This window comes from Aphis gossypii, chromosome 1 (assembly GCF_020184175.1).
Source record: "Aphis gossypii isolate Hap1 chromosome 1, ASM2018417v2, whole genome shotgun sequence".
NCBI lineage: Eukaryota > Metazoa > Arthropoda > Insecta > Hemiptera > Aphididae > Aphis > Aphis gossypii.
In genome coordinates this window covers 555,329-567,413 of record NC_065530.1, presented here as the reverse complement: position 1 = coordinate 567,413, position 12,085 = coordinate 555,329, and the positions used below count along the sequence as shown (strand labels likewise).

The window sequence follows — 12,085 nt, the reverse complement described above, 5'->3', positions numbered from 1 at the left end:
TATATTTAAAAAATGATTTATTTATTTATTTTAATATTTTACCAAATTTGACATTTTTTTGATGGATTCATGGGAGACCCAATTGGACAACGGAAAGCTTTAGAAAATTCGTAAGAATTTGATAAGGTTCCCAATACTCGAATTTTACCCGGGCTATGGACGTCAGTCAATAAATCATTTAATAATGTTTGTTCAGTTGTCGACTCACACCATATCTGTAAATTTTAATTCAATTTTAAATTTAAAATACCAGGTGTATAAAAAGCGTTGATATTAAACGTATGGATGTTGCATTATAAACAATTTTTTAAGCCAACACAACTGATATATACTTAATAAATTATATTAATATATTAATACTTATATACTTAATCATTATTAACCGTAACATATATTAACCTAACCTATCTTTTTACTCTTTTGCTTAAATATTAGTTTTTTTATCCCTCAGAAGCTCCTGTATGATTGATAACAAATATTTATCTCTTTGGTATGTTGGCTTCAAAATAAATGTTTAGTTTATATAGAAATCCACATTCAATATCCATATTTTTAATATCAACTATCATCAGACTAAATCTTACACTAGCAAATCCTATGAAAAACAATTGTTCAGCTGACAAATCTTCTAATCCAGGTAAACGGTTTTCTGCTCCATGTTTCGAAACGTACTTTTGGTATGCCATATAAGCATGACTTAAACCACCTATGTCTGCAATATTTTCATTTTGAGTCATTTGGCCATTTATCTAAAAAAAGGATATTTTGTATAATGGTTTAATTAGAAAATGGCTCTTAAATTTTAAATAACCAAAAAAAAAAAACTTTAATATCTGAAAGAGCGTGAAGAATTTAGACCATTTAAACTGTGTTTACAAATTAAGGTTATTTTTATTTTAACTCTTTTATTTAAATAGTAGTCAAAGATATAAGTTATATTTATTAGAATTAGTTTAACCTTCAATAAATTCGCAAACATGCTCTACTTCGATTAGTATAAAAAAAAAAGCTAACAATTTTTCATAACATAATGTGTAATTTAATACACTGCTAAAATTAAATATAAACTATAATAATAATACATTTTTATTTTAAACTGAGTTGAAAATATAATCCGCTACCTTAACTTGATTACCAAGAACAGTCAAACTATAATTATTATACTGTTGGACGAAACATTCCGCTTTTATTGAAAACGTCTCCATTGTTTCTTGAGTCCACCATTGTCGCCTATTGCCATGTTTGTCATACATTCTGCCTAATTGGAAAAAAACAAAACCTCATTTTCTTGTGAATTAATTTGCATAATAAAATATATACACACCAGAATCGTCAAATGCGTGCATTATTTCGTGCCCTACAACTAAGCCCACCATTCCATAATTTAGAGCTCTAAATTATTAAAAAATAAAATATTTATAGGTAAGTACCGGAATATCCCATTTATAAAGAAATTGGTATTTAATTTGTACTCACTGAATTCGACTTTTGTGGTAAAATGGAAGTTGTAACATTCCGGCTGGTAAAACTGAATAAAATAAGTTTATTAAATAAGTACCTAAATAACTAGTAATTATTTTTAAAAATACATTTACATAATAATGTAATAATGCGGCACTGTCGTGAAAAACAACACGTTTAAATGGATTATAACTTATAAGATAACCATGAATCGTAAAATAAAAAATTGGGTTTCTACTTGCCTTCTCTACAAACTAATATATTTTTTACTGACATAATTTATTTTAGATATAATATAATATTATTTAGTCAACTTTGATGTTACATCTTTATTTAAGTAAACATAGACTGCAGCTATCACTACTATTAATAACACTATACCAATTCAAATAAAATATATATGATATATTATAGATATTCTATTCACCAAAGATAAACATAGAAGATTAAAGTATAAAATGTACATTAAATATTAATAATACTCATTAGCATGCAGATTGCCATCCGTGTACAGCAAGACGATCGATTAGATTACGTGCATCTAAATATGTTTATAAATAAAATATATTTTCTAGTTTTTATTCTAAAACGCTTTTCTTCTATCAGAAAAATTAATAATTTATGTATTATATACGTACATATATATGAATAAGAATAATGTTTAATATGATTTCTAAACCAATTTTATTAAAAATAATTGAACTTAAATAACTATTTTACCTATTGCGTTCGAGTAGATATCGTTGTATCCATTTACACTAACTATATCCGTTGTCCATCTATAAAACAAATATATACATGTAGTTTTTATTATTTTTCTATACATATTATAGATAATTAAATGAGCATAGTAGTTTATCTTATGTTGATAAGTTAACATTTTGATGTGTGCTGAATATATTTATTATATTAAATTATTTTTATAATTTGAATAATATATTGAAACACATTTTATACAATAAAATCAAAACCAAAAAAGTACTAATTTATAGAAATACTTACTCAGTATGATCATGAACATTGTTTAATTTTGAAAGCTTTTTAAAATTTGATTCATTTTGTAGTATCTCTAAGTTCATCAAATAACTGTCTGTCATATTCATCTAAAACAGAACGTATTTTATTAATATAATAATCATAAAGTTCATAAACCGCAATTATTTTTTGGAATATTTTGATTTAATAATCATGAAAATAAATCGTAAATCTGAAAGCTTATAATATTTATAATCCATATCATATAAAATAAAAATTGTATTAATTGTATTCGTTTTTTAGAAACGGTAAAATAAAAATATATTTCCGTTACGCAAACTAAAATATTATTAATAAAATAGCTGTATTCTACCTATTTACTGTGCTTACGATTTTTAATTTATTATGTGAAAATGAAGTGTCATGGAACCAATCAGGATATGCGATAAACTTGTGCATCGACTGTAATTTATCGATAGCGGATTGCCGAGTAATAGAATCCATCCATACTATGTTTTCTAATCGTTCCATGTAAGCCTCTTGTATATTATTAACCATTTCGGTAGCCTGTGAATTTTAATAATAACGTGAAATTTAGACTCAAATCAGCTGTATAATTTTAATAACGTGATTAAATCAAGTAGATTTAAAATGTGTTTTAAGTTGTTATCCCTCACCATATCTTTCGCAGATTCATCGAAGTACTTAGTGACGTATTTATATCCAACATTAAACGCAAAATATGAACTGGTAATTGATACGCAATCCACCCACCTAAAATAACGTTGATTTATACTAATTAACGAATTATGAAGTAACACGAGTTTATTACTAAGTATTATCAAAAGCATCCATGAACTTAATTTTAATACACTAATACCTACCTACTTATTTATCACTTTTCAGTAAATAAATGATATTAAATGCTATAAAGTTAAGATAATTGTTAATTTTTATTTATATCGAACTAATTAGAACTAATTATGATCGTAAATAATACATTTCTCATATAATATTATAGGGTACAGGATATTTATATGTGTATTATAATTTTATTGAGATTTAAATTAGCTGGTTAAATATCTTTAAAATTATTTCTGTATTACCTAGATACTTCTTTAACATCTCCAGTGAATACTACATTAAAGTCTTGAACAAGATTTTTCAAATCTTCTTTGATATCAGATAACATAGATCTTAAAAAGCACCACGACATATAATTTACTACAGTAACATAAAACTAATTGTATTAATATTTAATGTGCAATTTTACAGTACATTATGACTATGTTATCTATGTACTATGTTATTGCATACTTAAAATTCTTTTTGGCGTTTTTTCCAATAGCCGTACAAGTTCTTTTAAATAATTTTCTTCTTTAACAAATATTTTTTCTGTTTTTTTTAGAAGTACATCAGTGCCTTTAAACAGAAGTCGAAACATTTTTAACCAATCAACCTGTTAAAAGTATTATATGTAATGTATACAATAAAATAAATTACATAAACACATGAACAAATAACAGATCAAATGGTTTAACAGTGCGGTTGTATTTTTAATTTAAAGCCTATATTATGTACCTGAAACGTATCCGATACGTTATTTAAATCTTTTTGAAGTTCGTCTATTGTTATTATTCGATTCCTTAATATCTTTTCACTTTTTTTCATTTCTCCGGTACTTTGTATCTATTTTTACAATAACAGACATACAATTTATACATTTTTAAATGTTTTAAACACTTACTTTTGCCAATTGCATTTCGAAATTAATTATTTCATCGGCGATTTCGTCTCCAAAATGTCTGCTTCGAGTCAATGTAGACCCAAATTCTTTATACAACAAAAGTACCGTACCAGCGATAAGTTTTGCATAAGCGTTAATTTGAGTCTTATATCGATCTGGGTTCATAAACATTGATCTCGGTAACATTAAGTCTGGCTGACCTATCTATATATTATAATTCTATATATTGTTATATATACCGATTTAAATTATTGCAAAAATATCACACGCATTTACCATTAAAATGTATTGACTGGTATTCAAATAATTAATGGATATACCAGTATCTAAAATTGTTGAAACTTTCCAGTTTTTTTCCATATAAATATACATTTTTATCCAATCCAAAGATTGTAATTTTTCACTGTAGTCATTTTTTCCAATTGGCCATCCACCAAATAATGAGATAATCGATTTTAAGTATTCAATATTCATTCCATTATTAACTAAAGACATTATTAAAATGTAATATTAAACACTCATATCTTATGTTTGAAATAATTTTTAAATTTACCAGAGTTTAAACAACTTTTATAGAACTTTTGCGCTGGATCTAAAATTTTATCAGGATTGTTGTCTTCCAAAATTTCTAAAATATATGATTATACAATAATTATATAAAAATATTATTAAATATTTTTTATTGTACTAAATAAAAAGTATAATAATATTATTTACGTTTTACTATTTAAATTAAAATTGTTTATTCTAAACATGTCATAGACGAAAATATAGACATACATAGTTAAATACATGTTTGTTTGTATACCCGTATTAGAAGGTAATGTTCTAACTTAACCTTGATAGAGTTTAGAGAATATTATATTTATTTCTCAATTACCTTTTAAATTATTTGTTATACTTTTTTCTGCTTCTTTATATTGATACCAAGATACTTTAGTGGCTTTAACTTGATGATCTCTTACCCACAAACCACACGTGAACTCGTAGAAATCCTCACATGGGTCTACTGACCTATTCATACTCTTCAACAGATATTCTATAACAACAATGAAGCATAATACTAGTTTTTAAAACGTTGTAACATTATTTTGTTCATTAATTAGCTTTACAATTGTGTTTTTTTAATTGTTATATATGATACATTATTATTTTCGTAGGGTCTAATAAATAAATATACATAAAAACTATTCTGAAAAAAGTATATTTAAACAATAATAATATTATATTATAAACTAAATATGTATGATTTTTAGATAAATTTACCTGCCGTTTGACATTGCATCGTTGAGCATTTTTGCTCTTTTAAATCGTCTTCAATAGAAAATACGTCTTTTAAAAAATCATTTGCAGACCGGCAGTGTAACTTTTCAATAATCAAAATAATTAAAAAAGCTATTAACTTCATAATTTTTATTTTTGGTATTTTAAAATATAAATATTTGTTTTAGAAGCTCTACATGTTAAATTGTACTGACTACTGCAGATTTGTATTTCATTTATAATAAAACAAGTGGGTGACTCTAACAGGAAATTGATTTTGATATAGCTAAGTAGGACAATGTCCAGCAGTGTATATAAATATATTGATAACAAACATTATTATAAGAGCAATGCACTTTTAATATAATTATTTGTCTTTTTTCATATAGTAAATCATACAGTTTAACAGTTTTACGCTCAATAAACCAAATCTAATTAAAAACAATTATTTCAATTTTTCCAAATAGATTTAAATTTAATAATTTATATAGCATCATCTATTATGCTTGTGACCTGTCTTCTACATAATACTAATTAGTAACTATTTTTCAGGGATTTAACTTTATTCATTTTTTCGTTTATCAACATTTGGACGAATATCGCTTAAACTAAACTAAATTAAACTATATTATTCGTTTTAGATTCTGAACGAAGTGATGAATGTATTGATTTTACAATGGTGTGTGTTTTTTTTTTTTTTTTTTTTTTGTTTTTGTGTCTGTGTACAGCATAACTAGTCGAAATAATGCTCCAATTTCAAACTATGGGGGTGGTTTCCGATGTAAAAGTGAATATCCTTGGTGCATTATAGAGGTAAAAAGTTAACAATTTCCAACAGTTTTCAAAAAAATCGAGAAAAACAAAAAAAAAATGACGGAAAAACGGCAATTTTTACGCAAAACCAGTTTTCGACCAAATCGATTTTTTTTATGGTTGTAATTCAAAAACTAATCACTGAAAATACTTGAAATTTTCACCAAATGTTAATGTCAGTGGTATCCGTATATAGTTAAATTTTCAAAATATTTTGACTTTTTTTGAGCTATTTATAGACAACTGAAATTTTCAATTTTGTTAATATTACACTTTACTATAGTGTCCTTTAAAATACTTTATATTCCTTTAATTTGATTTTCAAATACATGTGTACATTGTACAATATATGATGTGGTCGATTAAATTATAATATAATATGTATGTGTTTAAGAACTAACATCACACTTTCACAGGAATAGATTTACACTGGTTGAGGACGGATAGCTAGACACTCAATTGCAATTTTTCGAATTCATTTGTTTTTTGTTTTACAAACACAAAAGAACCGGGCAAGCGACCGAACACCGTATTACACTGGTTGAAGAGTAATAGATAATCAATTACCATTTTTCGTATTTTTATATTATGTATATGTAATATAATATATATTATTACATAATTACACATTCCAAAAACAGCCGGGCAATTATGTCGAGATAAACTTTTACACCGAGAGCGATAACAATGATAATACTATCAGTTAGGTATATTAATTATTAACTATAGATAATAACTTATAAACACAACGATCGACTTAAGTACTTTTTTAGTACATGATCTCTTTTCTAGACACCTGTTTACCATTTCCGACCGAATTCCCCGTAAAACTATTTTCAGTCGACCCCATCTAAGGTTAGGTTAGGATCCCCCTCGGCGCCTTCCATAACCCCTGGATAGGTTAGGTTAACTAAAATTCTGACTACTAGACTTTTTACGATATTTTCTTTACAATCCCATCTCCGATCTAGGGTACTCACTTAGAGCGAATATCACTTAGACCGAATTTCACAGCAGAGCGAGGCACACTTACACCGAGGCACACCGGCCGCTATTATTATAAGTATATATACATATTATTAAGTGTATTACTATAACGCGTTAAAGGAGTAAATTTTGAATTGTTATGTTTTCAATTTTTATGACATCTGATATGTTTTATAGTTTCTTATATATCAAAAACAACATCTGAACTTTGACATTAGGAAGTATGACAATTATGGATCTAACTTTCGGACATCAATTTACATCATATTATGATGACTGATAGCTAGACATTCAATTACCATTTTCACTAAATACATTTTATAATATAAAAAAAAGAACCAGGCATGCGACGGGACACGGTATGAGATTGTTCATATTATACTATATTGGTATCATAACCTACTATTCACACATTGTCCACGATCCGACGCAATCGGATTGCCTACGTGGTGGGTGAGTTTAATTGCGTTTAATTCGATTTTTCCCAATGATAACTGACAACTCGATTTGAATGCTCAAAATATGTTATTCGACTTTATACTAATTATCCTACAATACAACATTAGACTTTCGACGTCGGAGGCGCAGGTGGATTGTATTGTCAGATATAGATTTAGGATACAGATTTAGTTACGTGATGTGATGATTGATAGCTAGACACTCGACTACCATTTTCGCTAAATACATTTTTTTATATACAAAAGACAGGGCATGCAATGGGAAACGGTATTACACCAGTTTAGGACTAATAGCTAGACACTTAATTAAAATTTTTCGTATTTATTTACTCGACTTCAGTGCTTTTCTTACTTTTTTAGTGTATGATTTCTTTTCTAGACACCCGATTACAATTTCCGACCGAATTCCTGATAACACGATTTTACACGACCCCCTCAAAGGCGCCAAAGGCGGCTTCCACCAGCCCAGAAATCGAGGCACACCGACCCCCTCGAAGGTTAGGTTAACTAAAATTGTGACTACTAGACTTTTTACGATATTTTCTTTACAGTCCCGTCTCCGACCTAGGGTACTCACGTGGAGCGAATATCACTTAGACCGAATTTCACTTAGACCGAATTTCACACCAGAGCGAGGCACATCTATTATACCATAAAACATTAACAGTAATAGTTATTTTACGGGTGAATGTAAATTTACTATTTAGTATTTTATAACAGTAAATATTAGGTAAATTACAAATTTTTTTCCAATAAAATTTGTCAAATAATATAATATGATTAAATTATAAAAACTGTAGTATTTTATTTAAGAGTTTTAATACATCTATTGGCTGTTCATAGTATTTTGTTATATCATTTTTAATTGTTGTCAAGGCGATATTCTATGAAGTGTATCATAGAGACAATTTTTGATTCACTTACTGTTCATACTCGCTAGGTATCTAAACAATTTTCTGTACAAAAAGTTTTGTAATACCTAAATTGTATTTTCTATATAAATATAAATTTGTATTTATATTTCAAGTCAAAATATACGTAAAATATACGTATAATTATGGATACAACCAGTTCAAATGGTGTTGAATATGATCTATATCATCAGGATGTGTCGCCAGTATTGTCAACGGACGAAACATCAACTTTTGATATTGAAAGTCCCAGTACTGTGAAGACAAATGTCGAGGTGGCGGTTCCGGTGGTTTATCCAGGTGAGGAGCCGACGTTGAAACCGGCGCATTCTACGGAGCTGATGACGGAAGCCATCAGTTTCGTAGAACCGGACCCCAATGCGCCGGTTGATACTCCAACTTGTGAAGTTGAAATGCCCGGTCTCGAGTCGGACAATATTGAGGTGGCGAAGTCGGCGGTGTGCCCCGCAGAAGAAGAGACGTTGTCACTGGCGCATTCCACGGAGCTGATGACGATGGAAGTCATCAGTTTCGTGGAAGCGGATACTAATGCGCCGGTTGAAACTTCGACTTGTGTTATTGAAACATTCGGTCCCAACATGGAAAATGTTGCGGTGGCTGCACCGCCCACGGTGGTAAGCCTCACGGAAGTACAGGCATTGTCGTCAGGCGAGAAAAAAAGTGACAAACAAACATCTATAATTGACCAAGACAATATTGAAGTGGCGAAGTCGGCGGTGTGCCCCGCAGAAGAAGAGACGTTGTCACTGGCGCATTCCACGGAGCTGATGACGACGGAAGTCATCAGTTTCATGGAAGCGGATACTAATGCGCCGGTTGAAACTTCGACTTGTGTTATTGAAACATTCGGTCCCAACATGGAAAATGTTGCGGTGGCTGCACCGCCCGCGGTGGTGAGCCTCACGGAAGTACAGGCATTGTCGTCAGGCGAGAAAAAAAGTGACAAACAAACATCTATAATTGACAAGGACAAGACGGTTCCGTTGGAAAAGAAAAAGAGTCGATTCTTGTCGGCCCTGCGGAGAGGTCTCCGCAGGGTCTTCAAGACCATCTGCTGTTGTGGGTGCAGTGCGGCGTCATCAGGCGAGGAAGATTATAAAGATGAATTCACTCACGAAATCGAAGCATTTAATGAGAGATTGTCAGTTTAAGGAAAACTTAACTCTTATTCATCGAGACTATTACCGGTCAAATTAGATTTTAAACAAATTCAGCTAAGTATAGCGGTAGAATGGATGTCCGTTACACCATGCGGCGCGGTCTACGCTGCGACCGGTTGCGAGACGTTCTTGCAACCGGCCGCAGCGTTTCCGGGCTAATCGGTGTGCGGCATCGGCGGCCGGCAGTTCGAACTCGACCTGCGGGGCACTTAGGCGAAAACGACATATCGGACACACGAACCAGTGCGGTGGTTCACCCCGAGTTTTCGCCTAGGAATCCCGTCGGCCGAGCACGGGCGGCCGGCCGTCATCCGTTCCTGCCAGTCCATACTTTTTCATAATATTAATTTTTTAAGTATTTTCATTCATTTATTAAAAAAAAAAAAATTTCCTTTGTTATACCATAAAATAATATATTAATAAAATTGTTTGTGTACACAAAATAAACTTTGTTTTTCATATTTTAATCGTTTATTAATATTCTAAGACTCATAAATATATAATTCATATTTAAAACCCACATTATTTGTCAGTTTGTCAATCTGAGAAAAATTTGTAGTGTGCATCTATAAAAAAAATATTGAAAAAAGCATTTTTTTTGAAATTAGTTACTATAAATGTTGGTATGTTAATTGAAAAATAACTGACCTCACTGTTATATAACAGTGAGGTATTACAATATTGTTAAAAATTAATTAAATTTTTTTCTCTATAAATTACTTAAGTCTACTGTGAATGAAACGATTTTTGATATTTGTTATAATTCAAAAAGTATAAGTCGTAATACTTGAAAATTTTAAAAGTTATTTAGATTGGCATTTTATTTGCTTGATTTAATTTTCAAAATATTTTGAGTTTTTTTGAGCTATTTATAGACAACTGAAATTTTCAATTTTTCAGAAAATTTTTTTTTGAAGTGTTGATAAAATTTTTTTGGCCCTATCAAAATACTTGAAAATTTTATACAAAGTTCCTCATATGTTATTCTTATAGTGATTAAAAAATTATAAGAATACATAGGCACAATTTTTTTTTATTAGCATTTGAAGTTCAAATTTTGACGAAAATTCGTCAAAATTATGAATATTTGCAAATTATTTTGTAGGTGTAATTCATAAAAATGTTTGTATAGGTAGCTAAGAGTAGAAAATTTAATACAAGATTTTTCATAAGTTTAGCTTACAATAATTATAAAAGAACTTAAATTTTGGTGTATTCAGGCCATAAACATAAACCACCTTTTTTACCAACCACTGGAAATTATATCCTAGGCTGACAAATCATCTTCGTTCAGAATCGTTTTTCGTATACAATGATAACTATCATTGGATTCAAATTTAACACTCCTATAATATATAATAATGATCCATACGGCACCTAATGTACAGCAGAGCGGTACTCACTTGCCCGCTTTTTTAATTTTTTTCTATTTTTTTGCCAAGCAGTACAAATTGGATTATGTTATAATTTATAATCTGCTGTTACAAAAATAACTAAGAATATAGATATCAGGAAATAATTTATTATACCATAATATTGACATAGGTAATAATTGATCAAATTATCAATAATATTTTGTAATTATTGATTTATTATTATATTAATTTGCCATCATAAGATCTTGAATTTCCCTTCGTTACAAATAATTGTATAATCTGTAGTTGGGTGGTCATAACAAAAATGTAAACCTTATTTTGGCCCACATAGAAATCGGATGAAAATAAAGGCGTATATTCGTATATTATAACGCCATCTAGTAACAAAAATCTAAATGATTGTTGATTGTCCACTGTCTAGTTAAATAATACCAATAATATCATTTATTCTATATAGAATCTATATAGATAAACTATAATATATAATCAATGATAATATCTATTAAAACAGTTTTAAAAAGTTAAGATTAGGTTAACAGATTTTAACCATTCATATTATAATAGACCAGGAATGGCCAACATAAATATGTTCGAGAGCCACGTGAATAAATATGAATATACCAAGAGCCAAAATTTTTATAAATATATTTTGTATAATTTGATCGATTTTGATAAATGTATATTAAAAACATTAAAATGTATAATAATAATCAGCAAATATTGATTTTATATAAAAAAAAAAAAAAGTGAGTCATATATTATTATGACTATAACGAGAGCCGCAAATTGGCCATCCATGTAATAGACTATTATAACATGTTGAAGACGTTTTAATTTTTTTGTCACATTAAATAGAACTTTTTTTAGTTCTGCCAATGTTTAAAATATATATAGAAAAAAAAACAACAAAACA

The 12,085-nt window shown here is 29.0% G+C and overlaps 1 protein-coding gene across 1 annotated transcript; it reads right to left on the bottom strand.

Annotated features, from left to right (window-relative positions):
- Positions 1-5,680, bottom strand: LOC114120856 (neprilysin-4-like). Its single transcript, XM_027982919.2, has 17 exons — positions 5,450-5,680; positions 5,064-5,222; positions 4,737-4,811; positions 4,460-4,668; positions 4,184-4,387; positions 4,018-4,125; positions 3,754-3,895; positions 3,543-3,660; positions 3,114-3,210; positions 2,827-3,003; positions 2,464-2,564; positions 2,182-2,240; positions 1,477-1,528; positions 1,325-1,392; positions 1,122-1,258; positions 585-749; positions 1-215 (listed from the first exon to the last, which is right to left on the bottom strand). Exons 1-17 carry the CDS (start codon positions 5,589-5,591, stop codon positions 39-41), a joined length of 2,190 nt encoding a protein of 729 aa, XP_027838720.1. The 5' UTR covers positions 5,592-5,680; the 3' UTR covers positions 1-38.
- Between the last annotated feature and the right edge of the window lie 6,405 nt (positions 5,681-12,085).

What these genes read in the sequence shown, in the direction of transcription:
- LOC114120856 (XM_027982919.2), bottom strand. Translation starts at nt 5,591, where the DNA reads ATGAAGTTAATAGCTTTTTTAATTATTTTGATTATTGAAAAGTTACAC. An exon ending in TCGAAATGCAATTGGCAAAA is followed by an intron (nt 4,126 to 4,183) that starts GTAAGTGTTTAA and finishes TTGTAAAAATAG; the next exon opens with ATACAAAGTACCGGAGAAAT. An exon ending in TATCTACTCGAACGCAATAG is followed by an intron (nt 1,529 to 2,181) that starts GTAAAATAGTTA and finishes TATTTTATTCAG; the next exon opens with TTTTACCAGCCGGAATGTTA.